Source organism: Python bivittatus, unplaced genomic scaffold, assembly GCF_059951505.1.
Source record: "Python bivittatus isolate LINGU-HERP-01145 unplaced genomic scaffold, Pbiv_v1 ctg000220_np1212, whole genome shotgun sequence".
In the NCBI taxonomy this organism is placed as follows: domain Eukaryota; kingdom Metazoa; phylum Chordata; class Lepidosauria; order Squamata; family Pythonidae; genus Python; species Python bivittatus.
Window position 1 is genome coordinate 29,523,220 of NW_028277048.1, and position 14,172 is coordinate 29,537,391.

General features: G+C 38.7%; 1 protein-coding gene across 7 annotated transcripts in view; it reads left to right on the forward strand.

Moving 5' to 3' along the window:
* Positions 1–13,677, forward strand: part of RHOT1 (ras homolog family member T1) — a 47,976-nt gene extending 34,299 nt beyond the window's left edge. For 4 of the 7 annotated variants that reach the window (XM_088138217.1, XM_025163589.2, XM_088138219.1 and 1 more), the window contains 3 exons: positions 2,299–2,421; positions 10,583–10,726; positions 12,517–13,677. In XM_088138217.1, coding sequence (XP_087994343.1) covers positions 2,299–2,421; positions 10,583–10,726; positions 12,517–12,634 — 385 coding nt within the window. In that variant the 3' untranslated portion in view covers positions 12,635–13,677. The other 3 variants (XM_088138218.1, XM_007423499.3, XM_007423500.3) reach the window with 3 other exon arrangements.
* Positions 13,678–14,172: the final 495 nt, after the last annotated feature.

Here is a 14,172-nt window from a genome sequence, read left to right on the forward strand (position 1 = left end):
TCAGGTATATGTATAAATTTGGATCATTTTGTTCTCATCAGCTTATTATCACTCAGTATGCTTTATTATTCAGTCTGTGCCCATTTCCTTAGTAAACCCTTGTACATAAGATCCAGAACACAAAGGATCATGAAATTAGTTCTGTATGCCCACTAGGTCTTTGGTTTCTGTAGTAGCTCTCTCCAGATGTCAACATAGGGGAATGTGCAAAATGTTTCATCACAGAGTGTTCTGACATTGGAACAGGCCCATGTTGGGGTTAGACCACATCTGAACCACTTGGAATGACCTGTTTTGAGGTTGGGACATTGCATGATGGAAAGTTTTGCAGATCCTGTCGACAAGGCATTTCTATATAAGAAAATGTTTGCCGTTGTTTTGGAAATGTGGCATTATAACCTGTTGTTCAGAGCAAAAAGTCAGAAAAATCACATAAAAACAAGCTCCTTAGATCTCCATCAGCTGGTTACATTTTATAATAGTGATGAAGGGTAGCAGCATGATTCTAGGGGACAGTTTTTATTTGAATTGTAAATGGTTTAATTTTCCTGGAGACAATAATAGACATACTCTTTTAGCTTAGGAAGTTAGAGCAAAGACTGCTGCTCTTTTGAATGATTCTGCTTGCTTTTCTGAACTTCAGACCCTAACAGACTACATGGAAAAATAACCACTCTAAAGTGCATATGAATTTAGCATTTTCTTAAAATAGTTGAAAGGTACAAATATTCTCATTAAAAGACTTGCTGTGGTGAGCTCCATAACAAGGTAGAATAGGTATGTGTTACTTTGATTAGAGTTTTTTAGCAATCCACTTTATAGATATCTTTCAGTGCACTTAGTTACCAAAAGCTATATAAAATAATGGGCTTAGAATTGACATTTATATAACAGTCTATATATTTAAAAGCGTTCCACGTTATCTCATAATTTAGTAAAAAGTGGGGGAGGGAAGGCCCTTTTTTTTCAAGGCATAATTATACTAAAGCAAACTGACATGCATCATTGCTAAAATGGAAAGCTTTAATTTTTCTTTGAAATGTACCTATCATTTCTTTTTAGTCACCTAGAGAAGAACTGCTAGACGATAGTCTCTTGCTTATTTATCTCTCTCAAAATCACAGTACGTGCTGCTGGTAAAATGGAACAGTCGGTGCTTCGCGCATTGTAGATAATTTGAGATGTATTATAGATAGTTTGAGATGTATTATCTTAAAGGTTGCTGTTGCTCACTAAGTATCTCACTCTGTTGCCAAGCAAGCCCACTGTGCAATTTCTGCATTTGACAGGACAGACCTTTCCTGCAGGATTGGATTTAGATGGTCCTTCAGATGGCAGATTCAGAACAGTGCATCAGTGCACTTAACTGATATCAAGTCCAACCTGAGGCTCCACATTGGGCTCACGTTCCTCAATATATATATGGCTTTACTGGAATATAGGCTTCTTATTCTTTTCTGCAAAGGAAATGTGTGTGCATGGGAGCCTCTATTCCAGGCTTCCAAAAAATCCATATGGCAAGAGGCTTCACCTGTTTGCTTTTCTACCCATTAATTGGAAATATGCTGCCTTTGAACATTGACTTTCCATTTGTAGCTCTCTCAGTAAATAGCTGTTGACCTAAGCATTCAACATAGGCCAAATTCTTCTTTTTAAAAAAAACACTACTTGTCATCTTTCTGTACTCATTTAGAGCACAGGGAAGCATTGTGAAGGTGCAAGGATCAGGACTGCTGGGTGGAGGCTGTCAGTTGTTCAGTGAAGGTAAAGTTGCTTCCATTCATTGGAGAGTCCAGATTTGGAGAAAAAGACACCTACATTCAGGAAATTCCGCTCTTCTTTATATGTTTGGCAACCTGGAATATTTAAATATTTTGAGAAATATAAGCAACAGTGTATTTGACTTTCTTCCCTTGATTCTCTTAAGCATGTGTATGTTGGTTGGGATGCCAGAGGTAAGGGTAGCTGTTGCTTAATGACTTTCAGTTAAAGAAGGAAGCTAAATCCCAATCTTTCTGTGGATGAAGGAGGAGCTGCTTCCTGCTGTGCAAACACATATTCTATTAGGCTTCCATTTCTAAACCCAACGTAAATGGAAAACGGATTGTTTTCTTTGCTCATGGGGGTGCAGGCATATCAGCACAGCCCCTTAAAATATGCTCCTCCTGTACAGCTTTACCCTTGCCTCGCTTCCTGTCCCCCCAAATGTTTCCAATTCCCATTTTCTTGGTTTTGGCTCAGATTTCTCATGGTTTCTGCCTGAGATCTCAACTCCTGTCCTTCTGTGTGTTTTCGCAGCCATGCCCGGTTACGCTGTATGTGCACCTGCAACAGGTGTACATTTTGCATCTGTCAGAACCTCCTCAACTCAGACTTGCTGCAATCTGTAAAGAACAAACTCTTCACCGCAGTTCTTAACAGGTCTTTGATTTTATTTACTAGGTACCAGGTGTGCTTGAAAATTACATTCATTAAACCAATTGCTAAACTTTGTAACAGATAGACCTGTCACTCCATATCCATTAAGCAGCCAAATGTTCTGCTAATTATTTATTTGCTTATTTATTTACCACTTAGTTCCACAAAAGCTTTGGGTGGCTTATGGGTAGTACAAAATAAAAGTAGAAGAATTAAAAGAAAAAATAACCAAACCCCAGTAATAGCAACCATTAACACACCAAGGAAAATAGTCCTAACACTAATCATGCCTACTGCAGGGAGGAACTGCCGTAAGTCCTGACAACTTTCTGAAACGACCAGGTCCACTTTCCTGACCACCAACAATGTTGGCGCTGACTGGACTTGGTCAGAGCACTGTTCCAAAGCAGAGGGGCACCAACAGAAAAGGCAGGCCCTCAAGGATGTGACTCCAAGGGTGCCTTCCCCACTAGAACTTACTGTGGATAGAGATGGCTGGGAGAAGACAATCCCATTGTAAATAATAGTTTTCCTGTTCAAGTGTTTCTCTTCAAATTGACACATCTTGAAGCACATCAGTCTAACAACTTGACATCAGTACCAGTTAGAGGCATTGAGTTGGCTTGTGAAAGCAGCACTCTTTCTAGTCCTTCAGAAGTAATTGCCCAGGAGAGTCTTCATCAGCATCTAGTTTTTCTATCAGCTCTTTGAGAAGGGAGTCAAAAGCCTCATTTCTCCATCTGTAAAATGTGTATATATATGTATACATATAAATACTAACAGATATATTCTGGATATTAGTCACATTTGCTTCCTGGATTCAGAATATCTAAATTTGGTCCTTGTAAATGGATATGGTGTGATAAGATCTGTGGCATTTTAACAACTAAGTCAACCCTCTTTAACAAAATGCTACTTTTTTTTTCATTTTAAGAATGCACAAATGATTCTCTGCTCAGGATATTCAAGTGTATTGGAAAGATAATTTGAGATAAAGAAATATTCAGTAAAGATTTTTCATTGTTGCAAACAGTGCTGCATCTCACTTATACCACATCACAAATTGTTTAAATGTTTTCATATAAACAAAAAGGGTTTAACGGACTCTTCGTTAAATGCATGGCCCAATTCATGGCAGATTGGCCCAGCAAATGAATGAGAGTTCAAATCAGATTCTTTTTCAGTGATACTACAGTTCCTTCTATGGTAGCATTATTATTTTATGTCTTGTGATTATGCATTTTGAAATATAAAGTTGGGATACATTAATGTCTGCTCCACTATTTCAGTGTGTGGAGGAATATAAAAGCATTCAAGTAAGAGCCCACTGTGCTACTTGTTCATTCCACCAGTGGCTGGAAAGTTTAGGAATTAAATTAAGGGATTAAGTTTTTTGTTTCTTTAGGGCCAGGGGGTAGCTACTTAGTCTCCAGTAGAAATTAGGCAGACAAATAAGAACATCACATTGATCCCTGTACTGTGCTTGATGGAAGGGCAGACATAGCATTATATTTTGATTGAAAGAAGTTCTCAAATCTTCTGGGGTGCTTGCAAGCAGGATATAGCCTTCTCCCACAGTTGCTCCCCTGCAACTGGTATTTGGAGGCCTGCTCTCCACAATCTGACATTAGCCCTTGAGAGACCTATCCTCCATTAATGTATCCATTCCTCTTTTGAAGCCATCCAAGTTAGTGACCACTCACCACTATGTGCTGTAGGAAGAAGTACTTCTTTGTGTGTCTCCTAAATCATCTTCCAGTCAGTTTTGCAGATGACCTGTGATCCTTGTGTTCTAAGATGGAGAAAAATTATAGTCTACTTTCTTTATGCAATGTGTGATTTTATACACCTTGATCACATACTCTCTTCCTCAGTTATCATTTTACAAGCTAAAAAACTCCAAACATTCTAGCCTTTTCTCATAAGGATGGTGTTCTAGCCTGCTGATAGTTTTGGTTTCCCTCTTTTGCATTTTTTCAGCTCATATCCTTTTTCAAATGTGGCGAGCAGAACCATACAGAGTTTGCCAGATGCTGACATACCGTAGATTTATATTAAGAGTTACAGTGTTGATGGTTTTATTTTCAGTCCCCTTGTTAATGATTCCTCACATGGAATTTGCATTTTTCACAGCTGAAACCTACTGAGTCAGCATTCTCATTGAAATATCCTTTATAACCCTCAGATCTTCTCCCTAATATATTGCAGCCATTTAAAGTCCCATCAGTGTTATGCCCCCAATATGCATCACATCTCATTTACTTAAAATTTCCCTCTATTTGCCGTTTAATTGGCCATTCAGCCAGTTCAAACAGATTCTTTTTCTGATCCAAGTTGTGACAAGTGCCAGCATGGAAAAATTTAAATGATAAATGTTTTAAGTTAAATAAACCTCCACAGATTATTCTGAGATAAATCAGACAGTTTAGTCCTAAGCTCATATTTTAATTGAATTTAGGGCTAACAATGATTGTTAAGTGAATCACATGGTCATTAAGCGAATGCAGCTTCTCCAATGGATGTTTTTTTGCCAGAATTCACTTAACAACCATCATAAAAAAAGGTCGCAAATTGTGTTCACATGACTGCAGGAATAGTGCAACAGTTTGCGATGGTTGTAACTGCAAGCACAGGTCATAAAGCACTTTTTCCAAGGCCGTCGTAACTTCAAACCATTGTTAAACAAACAGTGATTAACCAAGGACTGCCTGTAGCTCAGTTTATTCTCCTCAGTGTCAAGCCAGATTAAGTGAAATATCCAAATGTCCATTCCAATTTATTATCTAGAGATATAGAATAGAATGCTGTAGATACAGAGGCCTGATTTAATAGTATAAGACACCCAACCTTTCCCCAAACCAGCCTTTCGGATGCCTTTTTGGGAGCATTGCCTGCCAGAAACATAAATCCAGAAAGTTCTGGTATGTACTGAAGAAATTATAGATCTGTCTATGTAGCCTGAGGTTTTTGATCTTCATTCATGATAGACCTGAGGCTTCTGTAGGGCTGACTGGAGAAAGCCACCTGGTTCTTAGTCTGGATATTCACCAAATGTTCTAGAGTTGCTTTGTTATGGTAGAAATTACCTTTATCCAAAGTGTCTTGCAAAAATCTGCAGCTGTAGGTGAAATAATATTGTGGTTCCTGTTGGGTCACAGGAGCATTCTCTTCCTCTAATATCCCTAAAATATTTGCTGTCTGGCCTTTCTTAAAAGCAAATGAAGTTTGACGCTCATCTGTGAATTTCTGATCTGGAAGGAAGACATTTAGGTTCATCTATTATGGTGGCACTTAGTCATATGATCTGTAATATTCCATCAAAGGGAGAATGGGATATATTCCACTTCTATCCCCACCCATTGCATTATCCTGTGGTATGATTGATCCTCTCTCCCCCTTCCCCGAACCCCAAGTTCTGAATATTTCTGTTAATTTCGCTGAATGCTGCATATAATTTAGTTTGAAGATGGTTGTTAGCAAAGAGCTTTGGCAGTTCTCTTGTATGGTGACTGAGAAAAAAGTTCTTCCTTGTCCTCCATATGACATCTACTTAAGCAGTCCCAGAGGAATGCCTTTCTCCAGGTTAAACACCAGCATTAGCCTTCTCTCAAGAAAAGCAAATTCATTAGTAATCTCAGTAGGGCATGTTCAATTTTGATCTATTAGAGCAACTTTATATTGCTTGGAAGATGTAGCCCCTGTTTTTTCCACATGTGATATCCTACTTTTGCACACAACTGAAAGGGTTGTGGATGGATGGATGGATGGAGAAGATCACATAGTCAAAAATACAGTATGTGTTACCAGTCTCTTTTGAACTGTACAAGCTATAACCTTTTTTTTTTTCACACTACCCTCCTGGTTGCCCACATTTCACTGGGTAGCACAGTTGTTATTAGGCACTTTTGCACAGCTGTGCTGGAGGGTTATGTTAGTTTCACTAACATAATGTAATTACATACATCTCTTCTCAGAAGTCCCAATAAGTTCAAGAGAGCTCATTCCCAATTTTAGGGCCATACAATTGAAGCCTAAATAAGTTTTACTTTCATTGTGAGCCACCCAGAGTCACCCACTGGGGGAGATCAGCGACATACAAATTTAACAAATAAATAAGTAAGTGAGAACCATTTATATTTTAGAAATAAGTATTCTAATGAAGAAAATGCATTCCATTAGTTATAGCCTTATTTTGAAGGGGATTTATTGACCTTAAGTCTAGAAATGACGACAGGGACAGTGAATTTCCTGTCATTCTGAGAAAATTAAAGGTAACAACTAGAACTTTTAACAAGGGCTTTAGCTCCACATGTCTTTTGGGTGGGGTGGGGAGTTCTATCATTATAATGTTAGGATTTCATTTATTGTGGAAATGTCTCCATTGAGAAACACAGATTGGTGATTTGAACTGCCCAGGACCTCTGCCTATACAGACTTAAAAAGGAATGGGGTTGTACGTAAAGCAGTGTCTACCACACGAAGTTTAGGAAAAGAAAACATTTGACATGCTGGATTATTTTGATTTAATTTTTTTTTCCCTCTAGGTGTTCGTTTTCATTTCTCTGGCTGGCACTTACACTCCTCTTGCTGCATTCCTGTGCATCTTTTTAAAAAATTACATTTCTAAGTATACTTTCTAATTCATTGTGTGCTTTCAAACCATCAGCTTGGCTGTTGCCTTTTTGCTGTTTGCATGTGTCACAGATGTTAAAGACTGATTTACTATCTCTGCCTCATCAACTTAAAAAAAGAAAACTTGTACCTCTCATAGAGTTTTCATCGTTTTACTCTGGTTTAATTAATATACTTTAATGATGAAGTCCCCACATTTTTGAGCCAGCTGGGGTCATAGTTTGAGAACATGCCATGGGCATACTCACAAGTAATTATTTGTTATCTTGCCTTTTGGGGGAGCTTAAGGGGGCATATATAGTATTCTCTTTTCCTATTTCTCCACACTGAGATAGAGCAATTACCCCAAAGTAGTGAGGTGAGTTTCCATGAGTGAGGGTGGACTTAAAGCTGGGTTTCATTGGTGACAGTCCAATATCCTTAATCACTGCACCAACGCTGAGTCTCCAAACTGCCCTAGAAGGCATAACCAGGCACAAGGCACCCATTTACCTTTTCTAGGCAGGCTGACACACTTCCAGAAAAAGTAAATAAATGATGGATGCAGCCATGCACAATTTTTAATTTCTGTGAATGACTTTGTTGCCTGTGTGAAACCCAGCTTTTATCTCTTAGAAATAAAAATGGTGGTTGAAGTTGGTGATTTGCTTGCAGGATGCTTGCTTCCATTTAATTTTTTAAAAATTAATATTTAAAAACTTAAGGTACAGTCATGGGAAGAGAGCCTGAGAGGTCTCTAGGGAGGTGTCATCATGCAAGGTGGGGAACCCAGACCTTAGTGGATTATGTTGACGTGTCAGTTCAAAAAGGGGAATCTCCATTGGAGAGTACTCTAAACAACTTAAATTGTCTTATTCAAAATACATTTTTCATAAACAAAATACAAGTTTTGGTGAGAGGTTTTGATTTTGTTTTGAGTTTCATGGAAATGAATCTTACTATAAATAATTGAAAGAGAGAAACAGCTAATTATATGGTATTGGGATTTCCTATATATACTGTACTGGAAAAGAGCTTCATCCACATTTGGTTTTTTCCCATAAAATTTGTCCTATGTAGTTTTGCAGAGAATTCCTCCTGCATCCTGGGCATTCCAGTCATTTGGCTTCTTGATCCACAAGTGCTAGTCATTGTTGTGTGTAAGCCTATCTTTCTCACCACGTTCCTGTTCTTGCTGGCCTTCCATATGATGTTCTCTTAATCATGGGAGTATCCTTTATGTGATTGGAGAAATGAGACTTGGCAAGATCTTTGTCCATGAAACTCAAAACATGGGATTGGTAGGAAAAGTTACTGAAAAACAAAATGAAGCTCCTTAGGCCCTAAATTGTAGTTGGCAAATAAATATAATTGAGAGAGGAGTCGAATGCCCAGTTTGTCTCTCTTATTTTGTTGGGGTCCAGATTAGGTGTATCTTCCCTCTTGTTAGGGAAGCTGGAGGCAAATGAGTGGGAGGCAAACGAGGCTACTCTTACTTTAACTGTCTTGGTGAATAGCCTATGTAAGCCAATGTTTGTTCTTCATGGCGGGGAAGGGTCTTTGGCAGGATGTGATCTGTGTGTAGGCTCCTGTTAACAGGTAAAGGCTGCAAATGCAGAGACAATTTTTTTTTAAAAAATTAAGCATTGTCTGAAGACTAATAAAGTACACAAGCATTTCAGTACTGATTAGCCTGTAACTAACACACATGACTTTGTGGTTGGTACTATCAGATAAGATGAATGAAAGAGATAAAATCTAGCACTATAGCATTCCCAGTGCAACTGATTTTACTGGGGGGAGGGGGACGCTGATTTGGACATTTTGATGGCAGATCCAACAAGATCTCTTACTATTTTCTTACTATATGTTTCCCAGTGCAGGGACTCAGGAGTCCTGTTGCAATTTTTGCTAATTTCTGATGATGGAATAAGAATTCAACAATACACCAAGCAAACAGTAGTCTTGCTTCAGCGTGGTCTTTCTTCCTCTTTAATATGTCCAAGAACCATGCAAAGTTAATAGTTCTCTCTGTTAATATTTTGAACCAATATGTAATTGGTTTATATCTTGCCTCTTGCTGATTTCTGCTGTTGAACCCAGTGCCTGTAATGTTGAAATAATAGATGGCTAAAAATTAATGTGATGAAAAGAGAGGCAACAAATACACTTCTTCCTCATAGAGCCAGTTCAAATATCATTTTCTACTCAATTATGTGTGTCTGTTTTATGCTTTATGGACCGAAGAAAGAAATCCCAGCAATTTCCTCACACGTTATTTTAATTTCAAAAAATTGTTCTGAAATAAAGAACTTTGTTTATGAAAGGGTATTTACTGACCCCTAATGAGCAATTGCTTTACTTTATTTTCTGTACTTCATACATAAATACCTGAAGATGAGTGCACAAATCGCGAAGAGAACGACGGCATTTGGACATCATACTGATCTTTGGCTGAGGAAAATGTGAAAGGGCCGGCCTCCTCCTGGCTTCCCTCCTCCCATTCTTCTGCATGTCAGGGAGGAGGAGTTTAGCAATGTGCGTTTCTGCTTTCATTAACCATCCCAGCTGACAAACTGAGTTGAACTGCAAGCAAAGCAATATTAAGCTGTGGGTTGCTTTTTTTTTTTAAATGGGCTTGTTCAAAATGGGTCACTGTTTCTTTTAACCACAGTTTTGCAGTTCTGACAGTCCGGCAGATTACTGTTAAATTATGAGTGGAGGGCCACACGTCAACATTTCTCCCTCCTGTTCTGCAGGGGGAGGGAAAAAATGAGAACAGCAGGATCTGGAAGCAGGGTAGGCTTTTTGGTGTCTCTAAATCACAAGTATACAAATGTCTCTTTTATGAACTTGAAACAATTTTCCCAGCTAATACCTCACACTGAACATTATTGATAGGGCACGCACAGGCATTTTTACTTTCGTCTGCGTGCCTGACTGTAAAAAGCGGTTAGGATCATCCTCCTACCCTCCCAGAGTGGAGTTCAATATATGAGGGAAATATCTGTGCTTCTTTAGTAATGTGAGGCCAGAACTTTGTTTAGCCCCTGGTTCTTCCGCCTAAGCATTTCTCTATCTCTCACTAGCCAGATCCCAGACAGGTTTGTTTTTTTAGGAAATGCCTAGTTGTGGATACAGGACTGGTCAGACACTCCAGCCCCTTTCCTATATGCTTTTGCATTAATCAGCTGATGTGCAGAGATTTGCTAGTATAACATTCTACTTGCCACTGTCCAGTGTTGCATTAGGCCTGCTCTTAAAAATTGCTTGCCTACATAAATGTAATTCAAAAACAAACAGAAGAATAGTAACTCGGGAAGAATGAAGTTTCTGTTACTTGGGATAGAAAAGAAGGAGAAACTTTGATGAGAGATTTATATTTCCTTGGAACTGGTCATTAATTTCCATGCTACTTTATTAACCTGCACATTAGAGCAAAGACATTCTTATTAAAAACAGATTTTGAAGCTGACGATAAGCCATATTGATGTATAACTTCCTGTTTTGAGCCATGCTGTGAACTGCCATCTGTGTGCATGTGTGTAAAAAGGTTGAGAGCCCATATAGATGAGTTGGGTGCCCGGCTGTTGTCAGATGAGGAGAGCAGTATTGTTCACCAAGTACATGCCATCAGCTCGGTAGAGGATTCCATCTTCATGGAGTCATCCCTTGGTCCACAGTTACTGGAAGACAGGTAACTCACTATTTATAGAAGAGAAATCTAGTAAATGTCTTGCTTTGAGAAACTGGAAAGAACTAACCTCTCAGCATCTGTTGTCTGCTGATCTGTTTCAGATCACATCCCTTAAGAACCAAACTTTGGAAATTAACTACGGATAGTTTTGTACCCGGCTTCACTGATTGCTAGCAATAAACAAGCAAGGCTGTTGAATATGCAAAGTGCTAAAACTGTTGTTGCCTAGTTGTCTGAAAAAGGACACTCATTTTGGTCTGATAAACTGGATTATGCCATTTGTGCCAGACTCTCTCCAACTACGGTTTTGTCCCAGTCTTGTTGCAGCTGGATCTCAAAGTCTTCGTGCTCCTCTCCCCTGATTACCCAGTTCAGATGATGGGAGAAGAACTAGTGGCAAATAGCCTGAAAGTGTATTATTTTTTAGGATAATAGTGGATTTTTTCTTGTTGAAATAAAGGTTCCTCTTATACAAATCAGGTTATATTTCTTTCAGTGATAATTGTTTTGCACTCTGGTTCTTCCTATATATGCTGCCATTTTGTGAATGGCTGATTCAGTAATTTTCAGCCCTCTCAAGTAGATGGTAGAAATTTTGAGAATCTCTGGCATAATACATTACAGTAGGGTTTTTTAAAATTATACTTCGGAATCTGCTCTTCTGAAGGTAATGGTGTGTACTTTTGTAGTTTTCCCATTATTTCTGATTTAGATTTAAAAGTGCCTAGGCCAGGAAATTCTTTCTTGTGTTCTATTCTGTACTGTAGTCCTATATCAATTCTGTAGTACTCAACTGAGAATCAGTGTGCCTTGAACTAAGGTCATTGTAATAACCCTTGCTTGATCGCTTTTTATCTGTTGCAATATGGTTGGCTGTGTTTTTCATGAAAGCTAACTGAGCATGCTCACAAACTGGGATGAGGGCAGGCTTGGATCATTGGTTTTTGGTTAATTTCTGCTATTTTTATCTTAAACTTGTGGTTTTCTTTCATCCACTAAACTGTTCTGTTGCATTTTCATTATAATATCTGTGTTTCATTAAATGCTTAGTGTACCTAACAGTTTTACTGTGTGATGATGCTCAAGATTATTTACTGTGGTTAGGCCTTTGGTTAGAAGCACCATGGCAAAGAAGCTAGCATATAAAGTTACTTGTGTGGTTAATCTGAAGGGACAACTTTGCTGAAAATGCTGACTAGTAAGCAACACAGCCCATATTAGGTTTTCTTTCTCCAGCTGTGTTGTTTGTTTGTTTGTTTGTTGAAATTTACTGGCCACCCAACTCCAATGGGCTCTGGGCGGTATACAAAACGAGAGAGAGAGAGAGAGATTAAAACAGCTCTTTGATCATTTACATTTAAGTCAACTATATTTAGATGATTCTAGAATAGTTATTCCTTGATTAGATTAATGTTAGTCTTTTTACCGCTGCAAGTTTAAAAGCTATGCACTGACTCTGCCTTATGCTCAAGTCTTTACAACAGCATAAAAGCAATTGGCTTAATATTGTGAGATAAGCCTAAGTATGATCTATTTACTTTATGCTGCTGTGAAAAGTTCATGGAATTACAGATCAGTCAGGTTGACCTGTTAGCCAAACTGAAATACAGTACTTCCCTTCTGAATAGCTAGAGCAAAACATTCACTTCCTCACGTTTCACCAAAAACATTTAGTTCAGAAATGCCTTAAAATGTACGTAGTAGATCTCCAAAAGCGAGCTTACACAGTTTGATGGTTGCGTATCATCTCAATGTTTGTTAATTGTTTAAAAATATTCTTTGTATTTCAGGCACGTGACACAGGCAGACCTCAAGAGCTCTACCTTTTGGCTTCGAGCAAGTTTTGGTGCTACAGTCTTCGCTGTTTTGGGCTTCGCCATGTACAGAGCATTACTCAAACAGCGGTGATCTGGAGAAAAGCATGGTTCCTGGGGGGAGGGGCTTATCCAAAGTGAGGGGGGATCTTTTATGTACATTCTAAAATCTGCTAGAAATATTTATATATGCGGAGTACTTTATTATTTGTAATCCATGGATAAGATTATTTTAAATAATAGTTCTAAACTTGCAGTATTGCATAGGGTATGGAAAAGAGGATTTGCATTACAGTGGCTACTATGGGCTACGTTTGTAAAAGCCAAAAGGGAATTATTGTAAAATAACTTGTATATATTAAGGCAGTGAGGCATAATGTCCCCAAAGGTCTTTAGAAATACCATTTGTAAGTGTTCCAAATAGAGCGAGAGAATGCAACTAGGATTTGTTCTCAGCAGCATAGGTGTAAGTTCAGAATCAGCGTTCATGTGTTTGTTTATTTATTTCACTGGTATTGGAAGTCCTTGCTTGATATACTGGGTCTGAGGACTGACTTAAAAAAAAAAAAATCTCTTTAATAACTGAACTTTTCCTGTAGCCACTGCTTGTATTTTACAGGGGTGTTCTACTGTGGCAGATTTGACTGGCCCTGAGCTTTTTATTTCTCGCGCAGCTAAATGTGTTGCAGCTCAGGGAAGGAGGGAGAAGGGTGGTATTCCCTTCGTTGAATGAAAGGAAGCATCATCAATGGAATCCACCATCATCTGACACCGTGTGCCATTCTGTGCATCTCTCATCTTCCACTTGATGTTTTATAGCCTTTTCCAGTCCTATGGGCAATGTATTATAATTGTTTATAATTCACCAGAAGTCTGTGTTTCATTCCCTTAGTTCTGAAAGTCATTCCCCTACAAGCTGTGTGTGGGGTAGACCTGAAATAGTGACACCCGTGCTTTACCCTTCTTGGTTATAAATTAGCTGCATGGTTTGTACTGCATCCTGTATTTGGCTGGAATGACCTGTAGGTGGCATTTTTAAATCAACCAAGAGGGTTAACTAAATGGAAGTTCCTCCTATCCAACCTGTTTTCCCCATCACTGGCCTTTTCAGGTATTTCAATAAATAACTGTACCGTGCTATGTTTTGAATGCTCATTCTTGTACATTTTGCTTGTAGTATTGATCCATTTGCGTCCTTGATTCCTGACCTAGAACTGTTTTACATCTTGATTCAGATTTCTGATCAGTCATTAATGTCAACGGGAGAGCCCTAGCTAGCCACTTTCCATACTTCACACAGAAGTTTTAAAAAATTCTGGGAAGGAAGGAGGAAAAGAGCTACTTTGGCTCCTAGGATAGACAGCAGGTATAAAGTTTCCTTACAGAATTCCCACTGAAGAAACTACACAAACTAAAGATGAAGTTTTGGTCACCCTGTGTAAATTGGAAAATTCGGTTATAATAGCAGACTGAGTGATGAGGACTTTATGACATTTAGAACATAAGAAGAGCCCCACTGGATCAGGCCATCAGGTCATCGGCATTTTGTGCCCCACAGTGGCCTGCCAGGACATGAACAGGAAGAAGGACCTCCCCATATGAAGAAGAGTGAGGGGAATTCTTCTGGATATG